At 40.0% G+C, this 21,613-nt stretch overlaps 1 protein-coding gene across 5 annotated transcripts in view; it reads right to left on the bottom strand.

Moving 5' to 3' along the window:
• fhip1aa (FHF complex subunit HOOK interacting protein 1Aa) overlaps positions 1-21,613 on the bottom strand; it is a 182,866-nt gene that overhangs the window by 36,306 nt on the left and 124,947 nt on the right. For all 5 annotated transcript variants that reach the window (XM_048600882.1, XM_048600866.1, XM_048600879.1 and 2 more), the window contains one exon: positions 3,834-3,913. In XM_048600882.1, coding sequence (XP_048456839.1) covers positions 3,834-3,913 — 80 coding nt within the window. The remainder of the gene's footprint in view (positions 1-3,833; positions 3,914-21,613) is intronic.

Raw genomic sequence — 21,613 nt, forward strand, 5'->3', positions numbered from 1 at the left:
CGGATTCTCCAGCACCTGCAGTTCCTACTATTTCTAATGCATCACTGTGACCACTTTGCCAGCCATCTGACTGATGTTTAGGTACCTCAAGTTCTGAGCTTCTTCTTAACCTGCACACTAACTTGGTTTTGTGCCTTCGCACAGAATCCTCCTTCAATTAATCTTTATCTAGTCCTTCTTCATGCGTACAATCTTGCTTTAATATCACAAAGGCTAATGAAATATTTACATCCTTTACGTTTAATCTTTACAAAGTCAGAAATAATACTTCCCTTCATTGTCAACAACTTGATCTTTTAGTATTAACATTTGTTTAAATGTGAGTGCTAACCAGCGTTTGAGTGGCTCTCAGGGTCCTAGTCATTACTGGGAGACCAAAGCTGTGCTGTCAGCTCCTGTTGATTATTCAAGTCCAAAAAATTGCACACAGGTAGTTGTACATTGGCAGTTTAAAAAGTCTGGCACAGATTTTACTGGGATCCCAAAATTACAGACTTAGAGTTAAATAATTCTGTGGGATAGAAAAGCAAAGTTACATGCCAACATTTTGAACTGAAAAAGGCATAAGATTGCAACAGGCAAATAGAATTCAGTTAAAAGCTTTAACACTGAGCTTACCCTTCCTTAGTAGCAGCTGTGCCTGGCTCTATAGGTCAGGAAACTGCAAGTGGCAGGATTTCTGAAGCTGGAAAAAGTGGTGAGCTCATACAGGCCCTGGGCGTCTTACAAGATGGGAACAGAGGTCGCATCTCTCATCACAAGGCATAGTGTCAGATATAACTTTCTGTGGCCATTCTTAAAGAATATGGTTTTCCTCACACAATGGAGATTCATCAAGCTCACATAGGATGTGAAGGGAACATGAAAACAAAGCAGATTTCCGTTGTATTCACCACTCTGACTGGCATGGAGCTGGGCTAGAGATAGATGATCCAACAGAGTTAGGCCATATCAAAACATCCCAATGTTGTGAAGTCGGGTACAGTACGTGTGGATTGGGAGGCAGGAAGCTAGAAATGCTGGAGGGGGAGGGTGGGAAAGCATTGTGTGGCCCCTTTAAAATATCATGTGCTTTTTCTGTGCTTAAGAGTTCTAAAATGGACATCTGTGAACAGCAGCTTGAAAGTCTGCAAGCACACAGAGAGCACCCGAATTGAAACATTTGCATCAAAAGGCCATATGGTCAGCAGGCCAAGCAGAATTTTTTAGCAAGACAACAAGCTTTTGAATTTAGCCAATCAATCAACTTGAATCAGGCATTTAGATAGCAAAAACCTATTAAATTTAAGTCTGATGGTTTTGACCAATCCTATTAGAAGAAATATTGATATCTCATCAAGGGTATAAAAAGGGAGCAGTTGAACAAAACACCCAGAGCTAGCAGCCCTCAGCTCTCAAGAGAGAATGCTGCCTCTCACAGCCTACTCTGCGTCTTACAGAAAGCACCATCTAACTACCAAAGGCACAACTAGCTAATATTCCTGACAGAAGAGTCAACGGACAAGGCACAGAAAATTCCAGAAGGCACATAACCCGGCTGTAATTTTGAGAGATTACATTTTTTTTTAATACAAGTGGAACTTGCATTTATTGGAACAGCATACCATTGGAATTTTGCTTTATTTGGTATTAGTTAGTAGTTAGAAGGGATTTACTCGGTTTGTTAATAGTTCAGTTAATTTGTTCACTGTTAGAGTCAAATAAATAAATTGTTACTTGTTGATTTTAAGCTGAGGGTCAGGAATTTATTTTATTTGACCCCTAGAAGTTGCTGAAAAGCAGGTTACACCACTTTTCACACTCTTTTACAGATTATAGGGCGAGGTGCTCCTCTTTGTGTGTTTCAGTTTTAGTTCTCAAAGGAGAGTCAAACCTCTGCTTTGTACCGCCAGCATAAGTCGATGTGGGTATTCCACATTGTCAGTTTTCATTTTTTGAAAAGGATATATCAGTATATTGTATTACATCTAATGTACAATAATGTACACTTGATAATATAAATTAGAACTCAAAGAATAGCATGTTTTCATTCCAATTAAAAAACAAAGTATTAAATACAAGTGAGGCACAGGATCAGCTTTTGTCTTTACCCTTCTTTCTACATAAACATCTTTACGTTCAGTAAGACCAGAAGCAGTAGGAATAGGCTGTTCGGCCCTTGAGCCTGCTTCAGCATCTAATAGAACATTGGCTGATCTGACATTCTTCATTATCCACTTTCCAGCATTCCCCCATAACCCTTGCTTTTCCCTGTTGATCACAAATCTATTTATTTCGGTCTTAAATATACACAAGGACTCTGCCCACACAGCTCTCTGGCAAGGAGTTCCAAACACTTTTAATCCTCAGAGAAAAAATTTCTCTTTATCTAAGTCTTAAATTGGCACTCCTTAATTGTGAGATTATGTCCTCTGGTCCTACATTCTCCCATGAGGAGAAACATCCTCTCAGCATTTACCCAGTCAAATCCCTTAAGAATCTAATAAGTTTCAATGAGATCACCTCTCATTCTTCTAAACTCCAATGACTAAAGTGCCAACTTGTTTAGCCTTTGCTCATCCAAGTGGACTTTATTTGAACTGCCTCCAATGAAATAATATCTTTCCTTGGCTAAGAGGACTACAGTATCACAGTACTACAGATCTGGTCTCACCAACACCTTGTACAGTTGCAGTAAGCCTTCCCTACTCTTATACTCCATACCCCTTGAAGTAAGGGCCAACATTCCATTAGCCTTTCTGATTACTGGTCTGTTAGCTTTTTGCATTTTGTCCACAATTCGTCCAGAGTGCTTTTGTGTTGCAGCTTGTTGCAGTTTTTCTCCATTTAAATATATTCTGTTCTCCCTTCCAAAATGAACAACTACAAATTTTCCCATTTTGTAATCCATTTGCCAATGTTTTGCCCTATCACTTAACCTATTAATAACTCTGTCTAAACTGTTTGTATCCCTCTCAATTTGCCTTTCCACCTACTTTTGATCCATCTGCAAATTTAGCTACAGTACATTCGCTTCTTTTGTCCAAGTTATTAATATATTAAATAGTTGCTGTCCCAGCACTGATCCCTGTGAAACCCCACAGGTTACACGTTGCCAACCGGAAAAAGAATGCTTTATTCCCACTCATTGTTTCCTGTCCATGAGCAATTCTCTATGCATGTCAATACACTACCTCTTACACCATTGGTTCACATCTTATGACTTCACCTCTTGTGTTGAATTCTTCCTCGATGTCCAAATATAAACACCCTCTAGTTCCCCTCTTTGGTTCCCACTTTGATTCAGACTTACTCAAAAAACAATAAAAATTAGTCAGACATGACTTTCCCTTCATGAAGCCACACTGACTCTGCTTGATTACATCATGATTTTCCAAATGTTCCGCCAATACTCCCTTCATAGTTGATTCCAACATTTTTCCAACAATAGATGTTGGACTAATCAACCTATTGTTACCTGCTTTCTGACTCGCTCTTTTTTTTAAAATTTATGTGTTACACTGGCAGCTTTCCAAACCTCTGTTACTTCTCCAGAATCCAAGAAGTTTTGAAAAATTACAACCATTGCATTAGTGGGACAAATAGCTGCACATTGTTGCATTGTGCGAGATATTTGACAAACGTGTCGTTCATGCTTGTACGGAAACTCTCGGTCCCTTATTTTAGGTTTGATTTTTTTTTCATTTTTAAAGAACTGTTGAAAGAAATTCTTAGCACACTATTGCATTTAACTTGAATATTATAGCAGTTTCAAGTCATAATCATTTTGCTAGTTAATATTTAATACTACTGAAACTAATGAATCTTCCGTACTGTATTCAGCACTTTCTTACCTCAAGACAAGTTGCAACATAACATCCTCACAATTCAGATTGATAAGGGTTCTGAACAGGGCCAGAGATACGACACACAACTGTCAGAATAATTAAAAAATAAAATCAGCTTGTGACTGACACTACTTGAGTCTTCTATAAACAAGAGTGATTTAATTATGACAAATATTGTTTGATCTTGAGAAAAACGTGTTTTGTTTTAAGAAGTACAAATTACATTTTAGTTGCATGTATTACTCTGGTTTTTCCAAACTTTTACCTGGAATTGCAGAATAATTAACAAAATGTTGGTTATTCCATTTCAGTGAAAAATGCTTAAAAATTCAACACTGTTTGCACCCTAGGATTAATTCTTTGAGACCCCTTTACCAATCAGAATTTTGAAGGGCAAAATCTTTAACAATCTTCTGCAGCATAGCAAAAGGTTGCAACCCACTACATATGATGTCAGTCTTGGCTCAGTAACAATACTCGTGCCTCTGAGTTTGGTGATTCTCGTTCTGGTGACTTAAAGCACATCATCTTGGTTAAAATTCTGATGCAGTGATCTCAGAACACAACATATTGTTCAAAGAAGAACAGTGAGTTTTCCCCCTGTGTCAGATACAATATTTATCCCTTAACCAACATTACTGAAGTGGATAACTCTTCATTAGAGTTAGGGTTAGTGTCTTAGTGCCCAGTGACCAAAATCACCTGCCCTGTTTCCCCCTAAAATAATACAAAAGAATTCAAAAGGTTTACTTTAGCTGTGAAATGTTTGGGACATTGAGGATGCAAAAGGCAATATATTAGTTCAAGTTATTTCTATTCACAGATTTAACCAGCTACATACATACATACCACAAATGGCAATCTAAACAAAGTCAAATAAAATGTGCCAGACTGTTGAATGATGTTTATTATAAAGGCATGCAATGTAAAAATATAATTTATGTCATCTAAAAGGCATTTAAACAGTCCAATGGTCTTGCAAACTTGTTTCTTATTCTTGACAAATTTGAAACAGGTATGACCTCTTCACCCATGCAATGTATCACTGTGAATGCTCTCCCTTCAAAATATTCCATGATAATGTAATACTCTTGCTAAATTTGAGCTGGGGACATAGGCATTTGGGGCGTATAGCTAGATCCATCATTTTTATTAGCCATAGAAGTTGTGTCATTATAGGTCACTATTACCTCACAGCCTAAATACTCCTTGCTCCTAAGTTCATACACTTCCTTTCAAAAGCCTCTGTTGATTCGCCACCCCTATCCTTTTTAAAAAAACAATTTCACTTTCTCACATCCCTTTGTGGGAAGAAATTCTTCTTTTCAATTTACATTTTTGGTTGACTGAAGTGAAGTTTAAAATTATAGCTCAGAATTTCCCATGACCTACCCCCATAGTTTCCAAAGTGCACCACTAACTATATTCCGAATTCAGAAGCTTTGATGATGGACTGGACGCAGTGCAAAAAATCCCCAAGCCATTGTTTCTTTATTCTAGATGTCTCTATTGCTATCTCCCTTCCTGATGGATAAGCAGTCAAAATAATTTAATTTACACCAATCCTAGAAATTTGTTCAGCAAACAGTGAGAAGAGATAGGTTCAAATCCCAGACAATCATCTTTTCAAGCGATTTCCCTAAGTGGAAATTTGGTTTTCTAAGACCAGTGTTAGTGACACATACTTCAATTGCGAAGGAGTTAAATGAATGTTTTGCAATAGCCTTCACAGTAGAGGGTGCTAATAGCATTCTAAAAATACTAAATAGTAAAGGGGCTAAAGAAAGAAGGAAATAAACACAATCACTGTCACGAGAGAAAATGTATTTGGGAAAGTAATAGGGCTAAGGACCAATAAGTCCCCTGGGCCTGATGGGATGCATCCAAGAATATTGAAGGAAGTAGCTACAGTGATAGGGCTTGCACCGGCAGTAGTCTTCCAACACTCCTTAGATTCTTGAGAAGTCCTAGAGGACTTGAAAACTGCCAATGTAACACCTTTATTTAAAAAGAAAGAGAGGCCGACGTCTGGTACCTATAGGCCAGTTAGCTCAACATGTGTTATTGGGAAAACATTAAAAGTCCATTACATAGGATGTGACGCAAAACATTTCAAAATACATATTATGCTCAAGCAGTGTCAGTATAGCTTTACAAAGGGGAAACTGTATATGGAAAATTTATTAGAATTCTTTGGGGAGGTAACAAACAGGATAGATGAAAGAAAAGCATTGAAAATAATATATTTGGATTTTCAGCAGGCATTTGATAAGGTACCACACATAAGGTTAGTTAACAAGAACCTATGGTTTTGGGGGTTGAATAATTAGCATGGAGAGAGGATTAAGTAACTAATAGATAACATTGTTGGGACAAAAGAGGCATTTTCAGGATGTTTACCTGAAACTAATGGAGAACTGTGCTGGAGCCACACTTTGTTTTTACATTTGTAAAAACATCTAATCATTATCCTTTGTTTATTATAAGATAAATATTAATGACTTGATGAAGAAAGTGACTGAACTACTGACAATTTTTTGGACACACAAAATTAAGGGGGAAGGCAAGGGGTCAGGATGACAGTCTGCAGAAGGATTTAGATAGGCTAAGCAAGTGGGCAAAAACTTGGCAGATGAAAATATAATGAAGGAAAATGAGAGGTTATGCACTTTGGCAGGAAAACTAGAGATGACTATTATTTAAATGAAGAAAGACTGTAGAAACGAATGACAGGAGACCTTTTAGAAACATACAAATTCTTATGGACTTGACAGGGTAGATGCAGAGGGGTTGCCTTCCTTGAAGGAGGGACAGAGCATAAATACATAGTATAGGGTCACCTACTTAAAATGAAGATGAGGACAAATTTCTTCTCTCAGAAGGTAGTGAATCTGTGGAATGCTTCACCACAGGGGGTTGACAAGGCTGGTTCATTAAATATACTCAAGATTGGAACAGACAGATTTTTAATAAGTAAGGGAAATAAGATTTATGGGGAAAAGGCCGGGAAGTGGATTTGAGGATAACCAAACCAGCCATTGATCCCACTGAATGGCAGAGCAGACTTAGTGAGCTTGGTGGCTTGCTTCTGCTCTTAGATTTTATGGCTCCTGTGACTTCTTGCATACAAGTGTCAACGTCATCATACTTTGCAGACCTCTTGTTCCACAGTCTTTTAAGATAGGAGTTCCATTTTCTCACACACCCTGGACTTTTAGACCAAGTAAATTTTCCTTCCCATCTCCACTGGAGGTTGGATTATCAGGGACCATCCCTTAAGTATTGTCCTGAATTTCATGCACAGAGACAGCAACAAAGTAGCATGTATTTCCAGTTCCCACTCAATGGCAGTGTGGCACCTTTTTGACAGGTGAGGCATAGTTGTACTCGTCTAATGAAGTGAGTACGTTACCAACATTCTCCAACCTTGCTCACTGCCATCTTTCATTAAAAGAAAAAAAAGAGCAAGAGAAGCCAACAAATAAACAGGAGAAGATGAAGGTGATAACCATTCTGTATATTCCAACTGTTTTCATTTCTGAGGTATTTTTCCTGATGCACATTGTAAATCTCAATTTTTCCCTTCTTTTAATCCCACAATCCAGTTCAGTTCTTGTCATCACTGCTGAGGAAAGGTGCAAGGGTCCTTGAGATGGTACAGAGGGATTTACCTGAATGGTTCCAGGGATGAGGGAATTCAGCTACAATTTGGGGAAGCTGAGGTTGTTCTCCTTGGAGAAAAAGGAAATTGAAGACAGATTTAATTGAGATTTTCAAGATTATAACAGACCTAGATAAGACAGACAAAGAAAAACTGGCCTCATTAGTTGATGCTACACAGACTAGGGTCACAGACTTAAAAATCTTTGTAAAAGCTGGGGAAGGGGCAGAACCAGTGAAGAAAAACCTTTTGTTTAAACATAGTGAGGTGTAAAGAACTGAAACCCTTATGAAAGTGGGAGAACAAACACAATCAATGAATTTAAATGGATATTCAAACTTAGGGTCTATAGGAATAGAATGGGTTTGCACTGAGTTAGAAAGTTAAGGGTTAATCTCTTTCTGAAGTCCAATTTTTCTTTAATTTAGCAATTAACTGAACATCATTAAGTTAAGAGTTATATTTTATTCTAGCCTCAAAAAAAAAGGATGTACAAGTTCTCCAACAGCAACTTTATCTACATGGTGAATTAAAACTGACCATCAGAAGCTTGAATTCAGTTGTCTTTCAGCAAAGATAAAAAGGGTATTCCTCAGTGAGGCCCTGATTATAAGTGCTGCTTTTGGTCCAAAAAGTGTAAACTGGGAGTTTGGTGAGAAAGGCTAGGAGGAGGTGCTCCTTTTTCCCTTTTTTATTAAACCTTTTTCAGCCTTCAGTAATTGGCTGTTACTTTGGCACAGGGAAGAAATTAACTGCTGAGTAATTGGTAAGTTATTCTATTTAATCTAACTGCAACAAATAGTTTTAAAAGTTATGGTACGGCAGGTCAGCTCAGCCCAGCCAGGTGGAATGTGTATTCCATGGTATGTGAGAAGTAATAGACATTCAGATGTGTCCTAGATGAACACATCTGCCAGAAGCAGGAACAACTTCATGAACCTGAGCTCCAGGTTTTGGAACTCAAGCAGCTGCTGCAGTCACTGCTATGAATCCATACAGATAGCATGGTTAGGTACATGGTCACACCATAGGGTAGGAGCATAAGGACTGGGTGACTACCAGGCATTCTAGGAGAACCAGAGTCCCCCGAGTCAATCTTGCTTGCTACCCAGTTTTTCATTTTACTGAGAGGGCTCCTCAGGACAGTGCAGCCAGAACCAGGTCTGTAGCTCCATGGGTGACTTGGTTATCCAGGACAGGAAGAGAAGTGAAAGACAATGGGGGACTCCCATAGACAGGAGATCAGATAGGCATTTCTGCAGCAGTGAACATGACTCCAGGATGGTAGATTAATATAAACAGAGGTGAAAAACAAAGTGCAGGAGGAAATCAGTAAATCTGGCAACACCGAAAGGGAGAGAAAGAGTGAATGTTTTGAGTCCAAAGTGACACTTCTTTGGAACTTGAGTATGTTGCATCCCTGGTGCCAGAGTATTGGATGTCACAGAGCAGCTACACAATACTCTTCTGGGAGACTGTGAACTAGGTAATTGCGGTCCACTTTGTTACCAACACCATGAATAAGCAGAGGGATGAGACCCTGAAACTCTTGATTTTATAAAGTGAGGAAGGAAATTAAAAAGCAGGACCTCAAGAGCAATAATCTGAGGATTACTTCCACAGCCATATGCCCATCAACATCTTTGGAGATTTGGCATTAGAGGGACATCTAGAGATTTCTGAGTACTGTTGGGAGGGGATAAACTAGTTTGTAAGGGGGCTGGGAACTTGAGTGGTCGCTCAAACGAGAAGGAAGTAAAGCTGATTACAGGAAGTATAAAAGTGGCAAGTGAAATTAGAAAGTGAAATGAAGGTGCGCATCACCTTAGCTTGGAACATGAAATAATATCAAAAAGAGTTTGCCCAAATGCAAACAGCAGTCATAACAAGGTAAATAATTTAAAGGCAAAAATAAAGGTAAATAGTTATACTCCCATTGCCACTACAGAAATATGGCTGCAGGATGTTCACAACTGGGAACAGAGTATTCAAGCATATGCAACATTTGGGAAGAGCGGGTAAAAAAGAAAAATAGAGGTGGCATTGTACCGAGCAATGGTGGGATCAGTACCTCAGGAAGGGAGAATCTGAGATTGGAAGAACAAAACAGGAATCTGTTTGGGCGGAACTAAGCAAGGGACAGCAAACATTGGTAATTTTTTTATAGGCCACCAACCCATCATGGCAGTGTGCAACATGGTTAAGCAGGAGATTAGAGAAGCATGTCATTAGAGTAATAGAATAATCGTGGGTGATTTCAATCTACATGTAGATTGGGAAAACCTAATGAGTAATAATGATATGAAGAATGAATTTCTAGAGTGTGTTAGGAGTAGTTTTCTAGAGAAGTACATTGAAGAATTGACTACAGAATGTGTTTTTGAAATGTATTTTTATGTTTCAAGGAAGATCTTATTAATAACCTGGTGTAAATAATGCTTTAAGGATCAGTGACCATATGATAGAATTATACATTGTTTGAATGTGATGTAGCTCATTTAAAGATGGTTGCATCTGGAGAAAGAAAATTATAAAGGTATGAAGGGTAACCTGGCTGAGATGGATTGGGAAAATTCATTAGAAAATATGACAGTACGTGGACAATAGATAATCTTGAAATAATTATGATAGTTTGCTGTAACTATCCATTCCTTAAAAGCACAAAATTCAGAACAGGCAGTCAACTGTGGCTAACAAGAGAATTTAATGATTGTGCAACATCAAAACAAAGGGCCTATAAAGTCATTGAAATAATAATAAACCCAAGGATTGGGATTTCAGCATACTACAAAAGTACGACCAAGAAACTAATAAAGAATGGGAGAATATAATATAAATGTAAACTATCAAAAATAATAAAAAGGATTATAAAACCTTCAACGGGTATTTAAAAAGGAAATGTTTAGCAGAGACAAATGTGGGTCCCTTAAAGGCAGAAGCAGAAAAATTTATATTGAGGAACAGAGAAATGGCACAAAATGTTGAATTTTTACTTTCTACCTGTCTTTACTGAGGAAGAAATCAGAGTCACAGAGTCAGTCATTCAGCATGGAAACAGACCCTTCGATTCCACTGGTCCATGCTGACCAAGTTTTCCAAACTATCACTCTTCCCATCTACCTGCATTTGGCCGATTTCCCTCCAAACCTTTCCTATTCATGTACTTATCCAAATGTCTTTTAAATGTTGGAATTGTACCTGCATCTACCACTTCTTCTGAAAGTTCATTCCACATATGAACCACTCCCTGTGTAAAAAAGTTGCTCCTCATGTTCTTTTTAAAGCTTTCTCCGCGCACGTTAAAAAACGCCACTAGTTTTGAACTCCCCCATCCTAGGGAAAAGACCTTATTATTCACCTTATCTATGCCCCTCATGATTTAATGAGCCTCTTTAAGGTCATCGTCAACCTCCTAACGCTCCAGTGAAAAAGTCCCATCCTATCCAGACTATTGTTATAGCTCAAGTTCCGGCAACATCCTGGTAAATATTTTCTGTACTCTCTCTTATAATTTAATAATATCCTTCCTATAGCAGGGTGACCAGAGCTGTACACAGTACTCTAGAAGCAGCCTCACCAATGTCCTGTACAACTTCAATGACGTGCCAACTCCTATATTCAATGGTCTGAGCAATAAAGACAAGCGTGCTAAATGCCTTCTTAATCACCCGGTCCACCTGTGACGCAAATTCCAAAGAACTATGAACCTGAACCCCTAGGTCTCTGTGGCTCAATGGGCAAATGGCCTGCTTCCACATGGTAGGGATTCTATTATATTCTATCTCACTGTAATCTACAAAATACTTAGAGATAGACAGGATTGATGCAGGTAAGATGTTACGCTTGGCTGGGGAGTTTAGAACCAGGAGACACAATTTCAAAATAAGGGGGGAAGCCACTTAAGACTAAAATGAGGTGAAATTTCTTTTATTTGAGATTTGTAAATCTTTGGAAGTAACTTCCCAGCCTGTTGTGGAAGATTAGTCATTGAGTATGTTCAAAGTAAGGACTGACTGATTTCTGAATGCCAATGACATAAAGAGACATGGGGAAAGTGTTGGGGAAAGTGTTGGGAAAAGCCATCGAAGTAAATGATCAGCCATGACCTGGAACTGGTAACTAGTCTCTAGGATATTGCTATAAAGAAGCATAGAGATAAATCACAGAAACCTTAAAAATATGCCTTTGCTGTTGTTTTAACAGATCGGTTTACTAGTGACAATAAATTTCCTGCAACACATTCAGCCAATACTAGCAACCCTAACCGAGCTTCACAAAAATATCTGATCAACAATGAACGTGGAGCTCACCAACTTAAAAACAGGCTCACTTTCTAGATTATTAAATAAATAAGACCAACTATTTTATGTCCTCAGATTATATATTTCTTTGGATATAACATTACTGATCACTTCTTTAACAGCAAACTCTGGAGAAAAGTCACTGACTTTTAATTTTATCATTGCTATATGGTTTTCTAGTCTTTGAAAAGACAATTAATAAACATTCAATTGAGTAATGATACAAGATGAAAGATTTATTTAATGGTAAGTGATTAAGTAAACTGTATTAAATACAAACAGTAAATTTACAGTCAACACACACAACTTACTAGGTATACCTAGAACATTAACGTGATAAGGGAGATTCTCCTGAACCAACTCTCATTGAGCTTGTGACCAGAGTTACAGTCTCTAATACTACATGGCAGTTTGCTGCATTCATGCATGGAGTCCCTGGCTTACCTCCACATTTGATGGCTTCAGAACAACTGCAAACAAGGTGCAAGCTAGCCACAGATAGATCCGTAAAATTCCTCTAACACAGATGAGAATAAAGCATTTTTTTAAAACGTATCTCTCATGATTAAATTAAGCAACCTTAAATGTGCAGGATTCAAAATCACATTTCCCTCCATAGATACTGCTGAAAATCAAATATACCCCAGAGGATTTTGAATGCTCCATCGCTGAATATTATTCAGGACGAGACAGACAAATTTTTGGTGTCTCAGGCTATCGGGGTATATAGGATGCAAATATAAAATTGGAGTGGAAACTGATGATCAGCCATGACTGAATTGAATGACAGATCAGATTCAACAGATCGGATAGTCTGCTCCAGTTCTTAATTGTTACGTCCTTCCATTCTTCTAGTCTTTAAAATGGCCACAAGACTTATTCTTTGAGATAAATGATTTAGGATAATTCATCGGTTATGACTGGCTAACTCACTTGATTGCTGTTTAAACAATTCAATCGTTTCTCATTTGCAACAGTTACAATTTGCATTTACAACAATGCATCCCTACTCTATCATTGAATAGGTAAGCCGTTCCATAACAATCCTGTGCATTACAGTCACACAGCATGGAAACAGACCCTTCAGTCCAAGCCAACCATATTCCCAAACTAAACTAGTCCCACCTGCCTGCACTTGGCCAATATCCCGCCAAACCTTTGCTATTTATGTATTTATCCAAATGTCTTTTAAATGGTGTAACTGCACTTACATCCACCACTTCCTCTGGAAGTTCATTCCACACACAAACCACTCTGTGGAAAAAAATTTGCCCCTTGTGTCCTTTTTAAATCTTTCCCCTCACCCTAAAAAAAGATACATCCCCTAGTTTGAAATCCCCCACCCTCGGGAACAGACCTTTGCTATTCACTTTACCTATGCTCATAGTTTTATAAACCTCTATAAAGGTCACCCCTCAACCTCCTATGCTCCAGCTAAAAAAGTCCCAGTCTATCCAGCCTATTTTTATAGCTCAAACCCTCCATTCCTGTTAAACCTTTTCTGGACCCCCTCCAGTTCGATAATATGTTACCTATAGCACGGTGACCAGAACTGTACACAGTCCTCTGGAAAAGGCCTCACCAATGTCCTGTACAAGCTCAACATGACGTCCCAAATCCTATACTCAAAAGGTCTGAGCAATGAAGGTAAGCGTGCTGAACACCTTCTCAACCACCCTGTTTGTCAGCAAATTTAAAAAGAATTATGCACCTGAAGCCCTAGACACTTAACTCTTTTCTCAACAGGAGCATAAAACACTCTTTTCACCCCTTGCCCTACTACTTTCAACCATTCACTCCACACCATCACCTTCCCTCGCAAGGGCACACTAATTTACAAACACTGTTTCTCATTCCATATTCACCTCTTCCTTTGCTCTCTTCATGTCATACAATGACAATTTTTCTCTAGTCCTCACACAACCATCAACTCTTCTCAATGTCTCCATCTTTCCTTACATTTGATTTGGCTTTACATCCATCATGCCCCACTACCATTCTCATTGCATCTAAATTCTTCTCCAGTTCTCACTGCAGGCACTATACATACAAGTCGTTCACATTACCAATCTGCTTTTACTGGCATCTTACTTGAACACCTTTTACATATTATTTGTGACCCTCATTTGCCTCAGAAAAAAATGTAAGAAGTGTCAACACTTCAAGTTGCATATTCTCAAGTTGGCCATCTGCTGATGTCTAGCTTCTATGCATCATCTTATCCCTTTACCCTTTCTTCTTGGACCTTCACAGGACCAAGCAGAAGATACCTCAGAGAGAGATATTCTTTCTCCTTCTCTCCCCAGCACTTGTTCGTATCCTGACATTCTGCATGGGTTTGAGACCTTAGCTCTCTCATAACAAGTAGTTATGAGAGGTCATGGAAAGCCTGTCCAATGTGTTTCAGCATGGAGTGTGTGTGGAGTCTGCTTCCAACCAGTGTAGTGTAATCTCACAAGGCCAAGAATTCTGCAGTGCTCAAATGGGGGCTCAATATCCACAGCCTTTACAGTTTAGGTAGCTTAAATGAAATAACTTTGAGCTGAAACCAAGAACTGTTCTGTCATGTTTCTGAGAAAAGCAAATATTGTCAAATGGGCCTTTAAATCCAGCTCCAGTTCCGAGACAACAATCAAGTAGTTTTACAGGCATTGGATCAGAATTTTCAATTAAAATGGCACTGAGGTCCTGACTACGTCACTACGTCAATACATCTGTAAAACTGAGCAGTTGCCTATGTGATTTGAAAAATGGTTATATGTTATAACGACGGGAACATATGAGACTACATTCTTATGTATTTAATCATTATTATAACAACCTGCCTAAAATAAGACATTTTAAATAATGGAGTTCTAAAATAAATTGGATATTTAATTTAAAGAGGTTTTGCAGGGTTAGGGGAAAAAAAAAATCAGACTTGGGACTGTTCTTATAAACAGCTGGCAGAAACACAATAAACTGAATAGCTTCCTTCTGTGCTGTGTGGTTTTATACAGAAACTTCTCATTTTATTGCCAAATTGAAGAGCAGTTATATTTCAAAACTCTTAACTGATAAAATTTCTTCGACAAAAGACATTCAAATCATTCCTCAAACATCTGATATATTTTAACATCACTTTGTTCCTAAAAAAAGTTTGTTTAAATAGACTCTCACGGTGAATCCATGAACCCAACACTGTTAGTCTTGAATCTTTTGCCAATCTAAAACCAGTAATTTTCTTCCAGAATTGAGCATGTAATGAAATTGGTTTAACCCATTTCTGAAGCTGGCTTATTGTTGGCCTGCTATTAGGTGGCTAACCAATATTGGCAGGGGCCTCACATACTTGACTTGGAGTCCAATTGATATATTGTTGTGGAAACCAGGGGAGAAATTCATAGCATTTCAGGCTAACTACAATGTTACAAAGCTGCTTCATATTTAACTTTTCTTGAAGGTCTAAAGTTTGAAGGATTTGGGAAAAATTGATTTATTTCAAATTGTGTAGTTACCTTGAGTGAATTCTTTAAAAGAACTTGTTAATTGGGAGACTTTTTTGCAAAAACAAGGTTTCCTAGAAATCCCATCTCCAGTAGATCCCAGTTTGGGTTGTTTGAAGGGTGACGAGACGGACAGTGTTTTGATATCTGGAAATAGTTAGGGAATACTCAACCTGTGAGGAAGGACTATCAGCTGATATTTCCTATTCCAAAGCATCTTGTTGAGCTCAGGGCGAAACCTGCTTCTTCTCTAGGAGAGTGACTGTAGGTACTTCCTGCAGTCAGCTTTCAGTTGTTTCAGCGGCGGGAGTCCAGGAGGAAGCGCGAGGGCAGCCTGGGAAGGTGAGCTTTTCGATTAAAGAAGTCTTACCTCGCGTGACTCCATTTTTGGAGTAAGTGAGGTAATATATTTGGGCGGTTGCTTTACCCGAAACACTACCTAGGTAGTCTCCCACCCATCCTCCTCCTCTAACCAAAAAAAAAGGTTTTTAGCGCTGATTTGGTAAGGCTGCTAGTATTTTTTTTTAATTTGTCTGTGTGGGAATTCAGAACAGTGGGAATGGATGTTAGGGCAGTTGTACGCTCCTCCTGTAGAATGTGGGAGGTAAGGGTCACCACTCGTGTCCCCACTGACTTCATCTGCGGGAAGTGCACCCAACTCCAGCTCCTCGGAAACCGTGTTAGGGAACTGGAGCTGGAGCTGGATGAACTTCGGATCATTCGGGAGGCTGAGGGGGTAATTGAGAGGAGTTACGGGGAGGTAGTCACACCTCAGGTACAGGAAAAAAGTAGATGGGTTACAGTCAGGGGACGGAAAGGGAACAAGCAGACAGTGCAGGGATCCCCTGTGGCCATTCCCCTCAAAAACAAGTATACCATTTTGGATACTGTTGGGGGGGACGACTTACCGGGGTAAGCCATGGGGTACAGGTCTCTGGCACAGAGTCTGTCCCTGTTGCTCAGAAGGGAAGGGGGGAGAGGAGGAGAACATTAGTCATTGGGGACTCCATAGTTAGGGGGACAGATAGGAGATTCTGTGGGAACGAGAGAGACTCGCGGTTGGTGTGTTGCCTCACCTACGTGATGTCTCGGATCGTGTTTTCCGGATCCTTAAGGGGGAGGGGGAGCAGCCCCAAGTCGTGTTCCACATAGGCACCAACGACATCGGTAGGAAAAGGGATGGGGACGTAAGGCAGAAATTCAAGGAGCTAGGGTGGAAGCTTAGAGCTAGAACAAACAGAGTTGTTATCTCTGGTTTGTTACCCATGCCACGTGCTAGCAAGGCGAGGAATAGGGAGAGAGAGCAGTTGAACACGTGGCTACAGGGATGGTGCAGGAGGGAGGGATTCAGATACCTGGATAATTGGGGCTCATTCTGGGGTAGGTGGGACCTCTACAAACGGGATGGTCTACACCTGAACCAGAGGGGTACCAATATCCTGGGGGGGAAATTTGCTAATGCTCTTCGGGAGGGTTTAAACTAATTCAACAGCGGGGTGGGAACCTGAATTGTAGCTCCAGTGTACAGGAGGTTGAGAGTAGTGAGGTCATAAGTAAGGTTTCAAGGTCACAGGAGTGTACCGGCAGGCAGGAAGGTGGTTTGAAGTGTGTCTACTTCAATGCCAGGAGCATCCGGAATAAGGTGGGTGAACTTGCAGCATGGGTTGGTACCTGGGACTTCGATGTTGTGGCCATTTTGGAGACATGGATAGAGCAGGGACAGGAATGGTTGTTGCAGGTTCCGGGGTTTAGATGTTTCAGTAAGATCAGGGAAGGTGGTAAAAGAGGGGGAGGTGTGGCATTGTTAGTCAAGGACAGTATTACGGTGGCAGAAAGGACGTTTGATGACGACTCGTCTACTGAGGTAGTATGGGCTGAGGTTAGAACCAGGAAAGGAGAGGTCACCCTGTTGGGAGTTTTCTATAGGCCTCCGAAAAGTTCCAGAGATGTAGAGGAAAAGATTGCAAAGATGATTCTGGATAGGAGCGAAAGTAACAGGGTAGTTGTTATGGGGGACTTTAACTTTCCAAATATTGACTGGAAACGCTACAGTTCGAGTACTTCAGATGGGTCAGTTTTTGTCCAATGTGTGCAGGAGGGTTTCCTGACACAGTATGTAGATAGGCCAACAAGAGGCGAGGCCACATTGGATTTGGTACTGGGTAATGAACCAGGCCAGGTGTTAGATTTGGAGGTAGGTGAGCACTTTGGTGATAGTGACCACAATTCGGTTACGTTTACTTTAGCGATGGAAAGGGATCGGTATATAAACGCAGGGCAAGAGTTATAGCTGGGGGAAAGGCAATTATGAGGCGATGAGGCAAGATTTAGGATGCATAGGATGGAGAAGGAAACTGCAGGAGCTGGGCACAATTGAAATGTGGAGCTTGTTCAAGGAACAGCTACTGCGTGTCCTTGAGAAGTATGTACCTGTCAGGCAGGGAGGAAGTGGTCGAGCGAGGGAACTGTGGTTTACTAAAGAAGTTGAATCTCTTGTCAAGAGGAAGAAGGAGGCTTATGTAGAGATGAGGCGTGAAGGCTCAGTTAGGGCGCTTGAGAGTTACAAGTTAGCCAGGAAGGACCTAAAGAGAGAGCTAAGAAGAGTCAGGAGGGGACATGAGAAGTCTTTAGCAGGTAGGATCAAGGAAAACCCTAAAGCTTTCTGTAGGTATGTCAGGAATAAAAGAATGACTAAAGTAAGATTGGGGCCGGTCAAGGACAGTAGTGGGAAATTGTGCGTGGAGTCCGAAGAGATAGGAGAGGTGCTAAATGAATATTTTTTGTCAGTATTCACACAGGAAAAAGACAACGTAGTCGAGGAGAATTCTGAGATACAGGCTATTAGACTAGACGGGATTGAGGTTCATAAGGAGGAGGTGTTAGCAATTCTGGAAGGTGTGAAAATAGATAAGTCCCCTGGGCCGGATGGGATTTATCCTAGGATTCTCTGGGAAGCTAGAGAGGAGATTGCACAGCCTTTGGCTTTGATCTTTATGTCGTCATTGTCTTCAGGAATAGTGCCAGAAGACTGGAGACTAGCAAATGTTGTCCCCTTGTTCAAGAAGGGGAGTAGAGACAACCCTGGTAATTATAGACCAGTGAGCCTTACTTCGGTTGTGGGTAAAGTGTTGGAAAGGATTATAAGAGATAGGATTTATAATCATCTAGAAAGGAATAATTTGATTAGGGATAGTCAACACGGTTTTGTGAAGGGTAGGTCGTGCCTCACAAACCTTATTGAGTTCTTCGAGAAGGTGACCAAACAGGTGGATGAGGGTAAAGCGGTTGATGTGGTGTATTTGGATTTCAGTAAAGCGTTTGATAAGGTTCCCCATGGTAGGCTATTGCAGAAAATACGGAGGCATGGGATTGAGGGTGATTTGGCGGTTTGGATCAGAAATTGGCTAGCTGTAAGAAGACAGAGGGTAGTGGTTGATGGGAAATGTTCATCCTGGAGTTCAGTTACTGGTGGTATACCTCAAGGATCTGTTTTGGGGCCACTGCTGTTTGTCATTTTTATAAATGACCTGGATGAGGGCGTAGAAGGATGGGTTAGTAAATTTGCGGATGACACCAAAGTTGGTGGAGTTGTGGATAGTGCGGAAGGATGTTGCAGGTTACAGAGGGACATAGATAAGCTGCAGAGCTGGGCTGAGAGATGGCAAATGGAATTTAATGCGGAAAAATATGAGGTGATTCACTTTGGAAGGAGTAACAGGAATACAGAGTACTGGGCTAATGGTAAGATTCTTGGTAGTGTGGATGAGCAGAAAGATCTCGGTGTCCATGTGCATAGATCACTGAAAGTTGCCACCCAGGTTGATAGCGTTGTTAAGAAGGCGTACAGTATGTTAGGTTTTATTGGTAGAGAGATTGAGTTTCGGAGCCATGAGGTCACGTTGCAGCTGTACAAAACTCTGGTGCGGCCGCACTTGGAGTATTGCGTACAGTTCTGGTCACCGCATTATAGGAAGGATGTGGAAGCATTGGAAAGGGTGCAGAGGAGATTTACCAGGATGTTGCCTGGTATGGAGGGAAGGTCTTATGAGGAAAGGCTGAGGGTCTTGAGGCTGTTTTCGTTAGAGAGAAGAAGGTTAAGAGGTGACTTGATAGAGACATACAAGATGATCAAAGGATTAGATAGGGTGGACAGTGGGAGCCTTTTTCCTCGGATGGTGATGGCTAGCACGAGGGGACATAGCTTTAAATTGAGGGGTGATAGATATAGGACAGATGTCAGAGGTAGGTTCTTTACTCAGAGAGTAGTAAGGGCGTGGAATGCCCTGCCTGCAAAAATAGTAGACTCGCCCACTTTAAGGGCATTTAAATGGTCATTGGATAAACATATGGATGATAATGGAATAGTTTAGGTTAGATGGGCTTCAGATTGGTTTCACAGGTCGGCGCAACATCGAGGGCCGAAGGGCCTGTACTGCGCTGTAATGTTCTATGTTCTATGTTCTATGCTTTCAGGAATAACCCTAATGACCAGAGAGTGATTTTGTTTTTCTTCAAAAAGTGAATTTCTGCAAAGAGAAATCAATATTTTTTCTCTTTTCCTGAAAAGTGTATTAGGTTACCTAAAGGATTGACATTTTAGTTTCCATATTACTGGCTGTGCACATTAACGTAGAAACATAGGAACAGGACTAGGCCATTTAGCCCCTTGAGCTGTTGCACCATTCAAATGATCATGGCTGATCTGTGGCCTAACTCCACATACCTGCCTTTGGCCCATATCACTTGACACTTTTGCTTAACAAAAAATTATCTAGCACAGATTTAAAATTAACAACTGATCCACAATCCACAATGGTTGGTGTAAGAGAGCTCCAAACATCTACCAGCCCTTGTCTGTAACAGTGTTTATTGACATCGCCCCTGAACAGTCTGGCGCTAAGTCTCAGACTATGCCCCCTAGTTCCAGAATCACCAACAAGTGAAAACACAGTTTATCTACCCTGTCTTTTCATGTTAATATCTTGAAGCTTCAGTCGGGTCACTAGCTAAATTCTAGACAAAGCAAGCCTAATTTGTATAATCTCTCCTCATAAATTAACCCTTGAAATCCAGGTATCTATCTGTAAACTTACACTATACTCCCTCCAAGGTCAATATATTCTTTCTAAGGTGTGGTGCCTAGATCTGCTCACAGTACTCCACGTGGGGTTTAACCAGGGTTTTATATAGCTGCAGCATAATTTCTGTGCCCTTATTCTCCAGTTCTCTAAATATAAAGGCCAGCATTCCATTAGTTTTCCTGATGTGTTTGTGGCATTTTAAAGATCTATGCATCTGCACCCCCAGGTCTCTTTAGGCATCCACTGTATTTAACTTCATACCATCTAGAAAGAACCCTCACCTTTTTCAGTCCAAATTAATCAATTATTGCATCTTCATTGAGCAAGCTTTGGTTCGATAATAACTCAATAATCGTGTATTAAAGAAATCAGGTTGACAGAGCTTTTTAATTTACATCCTAATTCAATAATGTATTTAATTGGCCATCTTTAATTATTTTCTATTGGTGAATCATAGAATAATGAGATGAGAGTGATGGCTCACTCCTCCAGCCTTTGTTACAACAACCACTTACTTATGTTCTGTAGTCTATAAGTCACACCTGCCAACAGCTTTTCTTTTATAACACTTGAAGTAGAGCCAGTGCCAAATGACGAAAGTCTGGACAGACCTCTATTTGAAATATAACACGGAATGCCAAAGTAAAGGAAGCCTTGGAAGAATAAAATCAAGTTAAATACTTGGCAAGATTTTCCATTCATCTGACTTCCTCAACTGTTTAGATCACCTCTGGACTTACACTTTTCTTGTTCTTACTTCATTTTGCCTTGCACTATCTTCACTCAAGTCACTTTTTAAATCCTCTCCTCCATAGAGTCATAGATAGCATTGAAACAAACCCTTCGGTCCAACCAGTCCATGCCAAACATAATCTCAAACCAAACTAGTACCACCTACCTATGCTTGAACCATATCCCCACAAACATTGCCCATCTCAAGATTTTCTCTTCCAATTCCGATGAAAAATTATTGACCTAAACTTTAGCTTTGTTTCTCTGCCCAGAAATGATTCGTTATGTTGAGCGTTTCCAGCATTTCTGGGGCTTATTGGAGGTGTAAACGTAATAGGACGAACATGTCAAACTTTATTGCTTTTAAAGTACATAAATTAGTTAAGAGCTTAGGAGCAAAAAACTACAATCACATTGCTCAGTTTAGTATATGGAGAAACAACTAGTGGGAAGAGTTTCAGGGAACTCATGTTTAGCTAACTTGGACAACAAGGTGCAGAGCCGGATGAACACCACAGGAGCAGAA

The sequence above is a fragment of the Rhincodon typus genome, chromosome 1 (assembly GCF_021869965.1).
Source record: "Rhincodon typus isolate 14 chromosome 1, sRhiTyp1.1, whole genome shotgun sequence".
Taxonomy (NCBI): Eukaryota; Metazoa; Chordata; class Chondrichthyes; order Orectolobiformes; family Rhincodontidae; genus Rhincodon; species Rhincodon typus.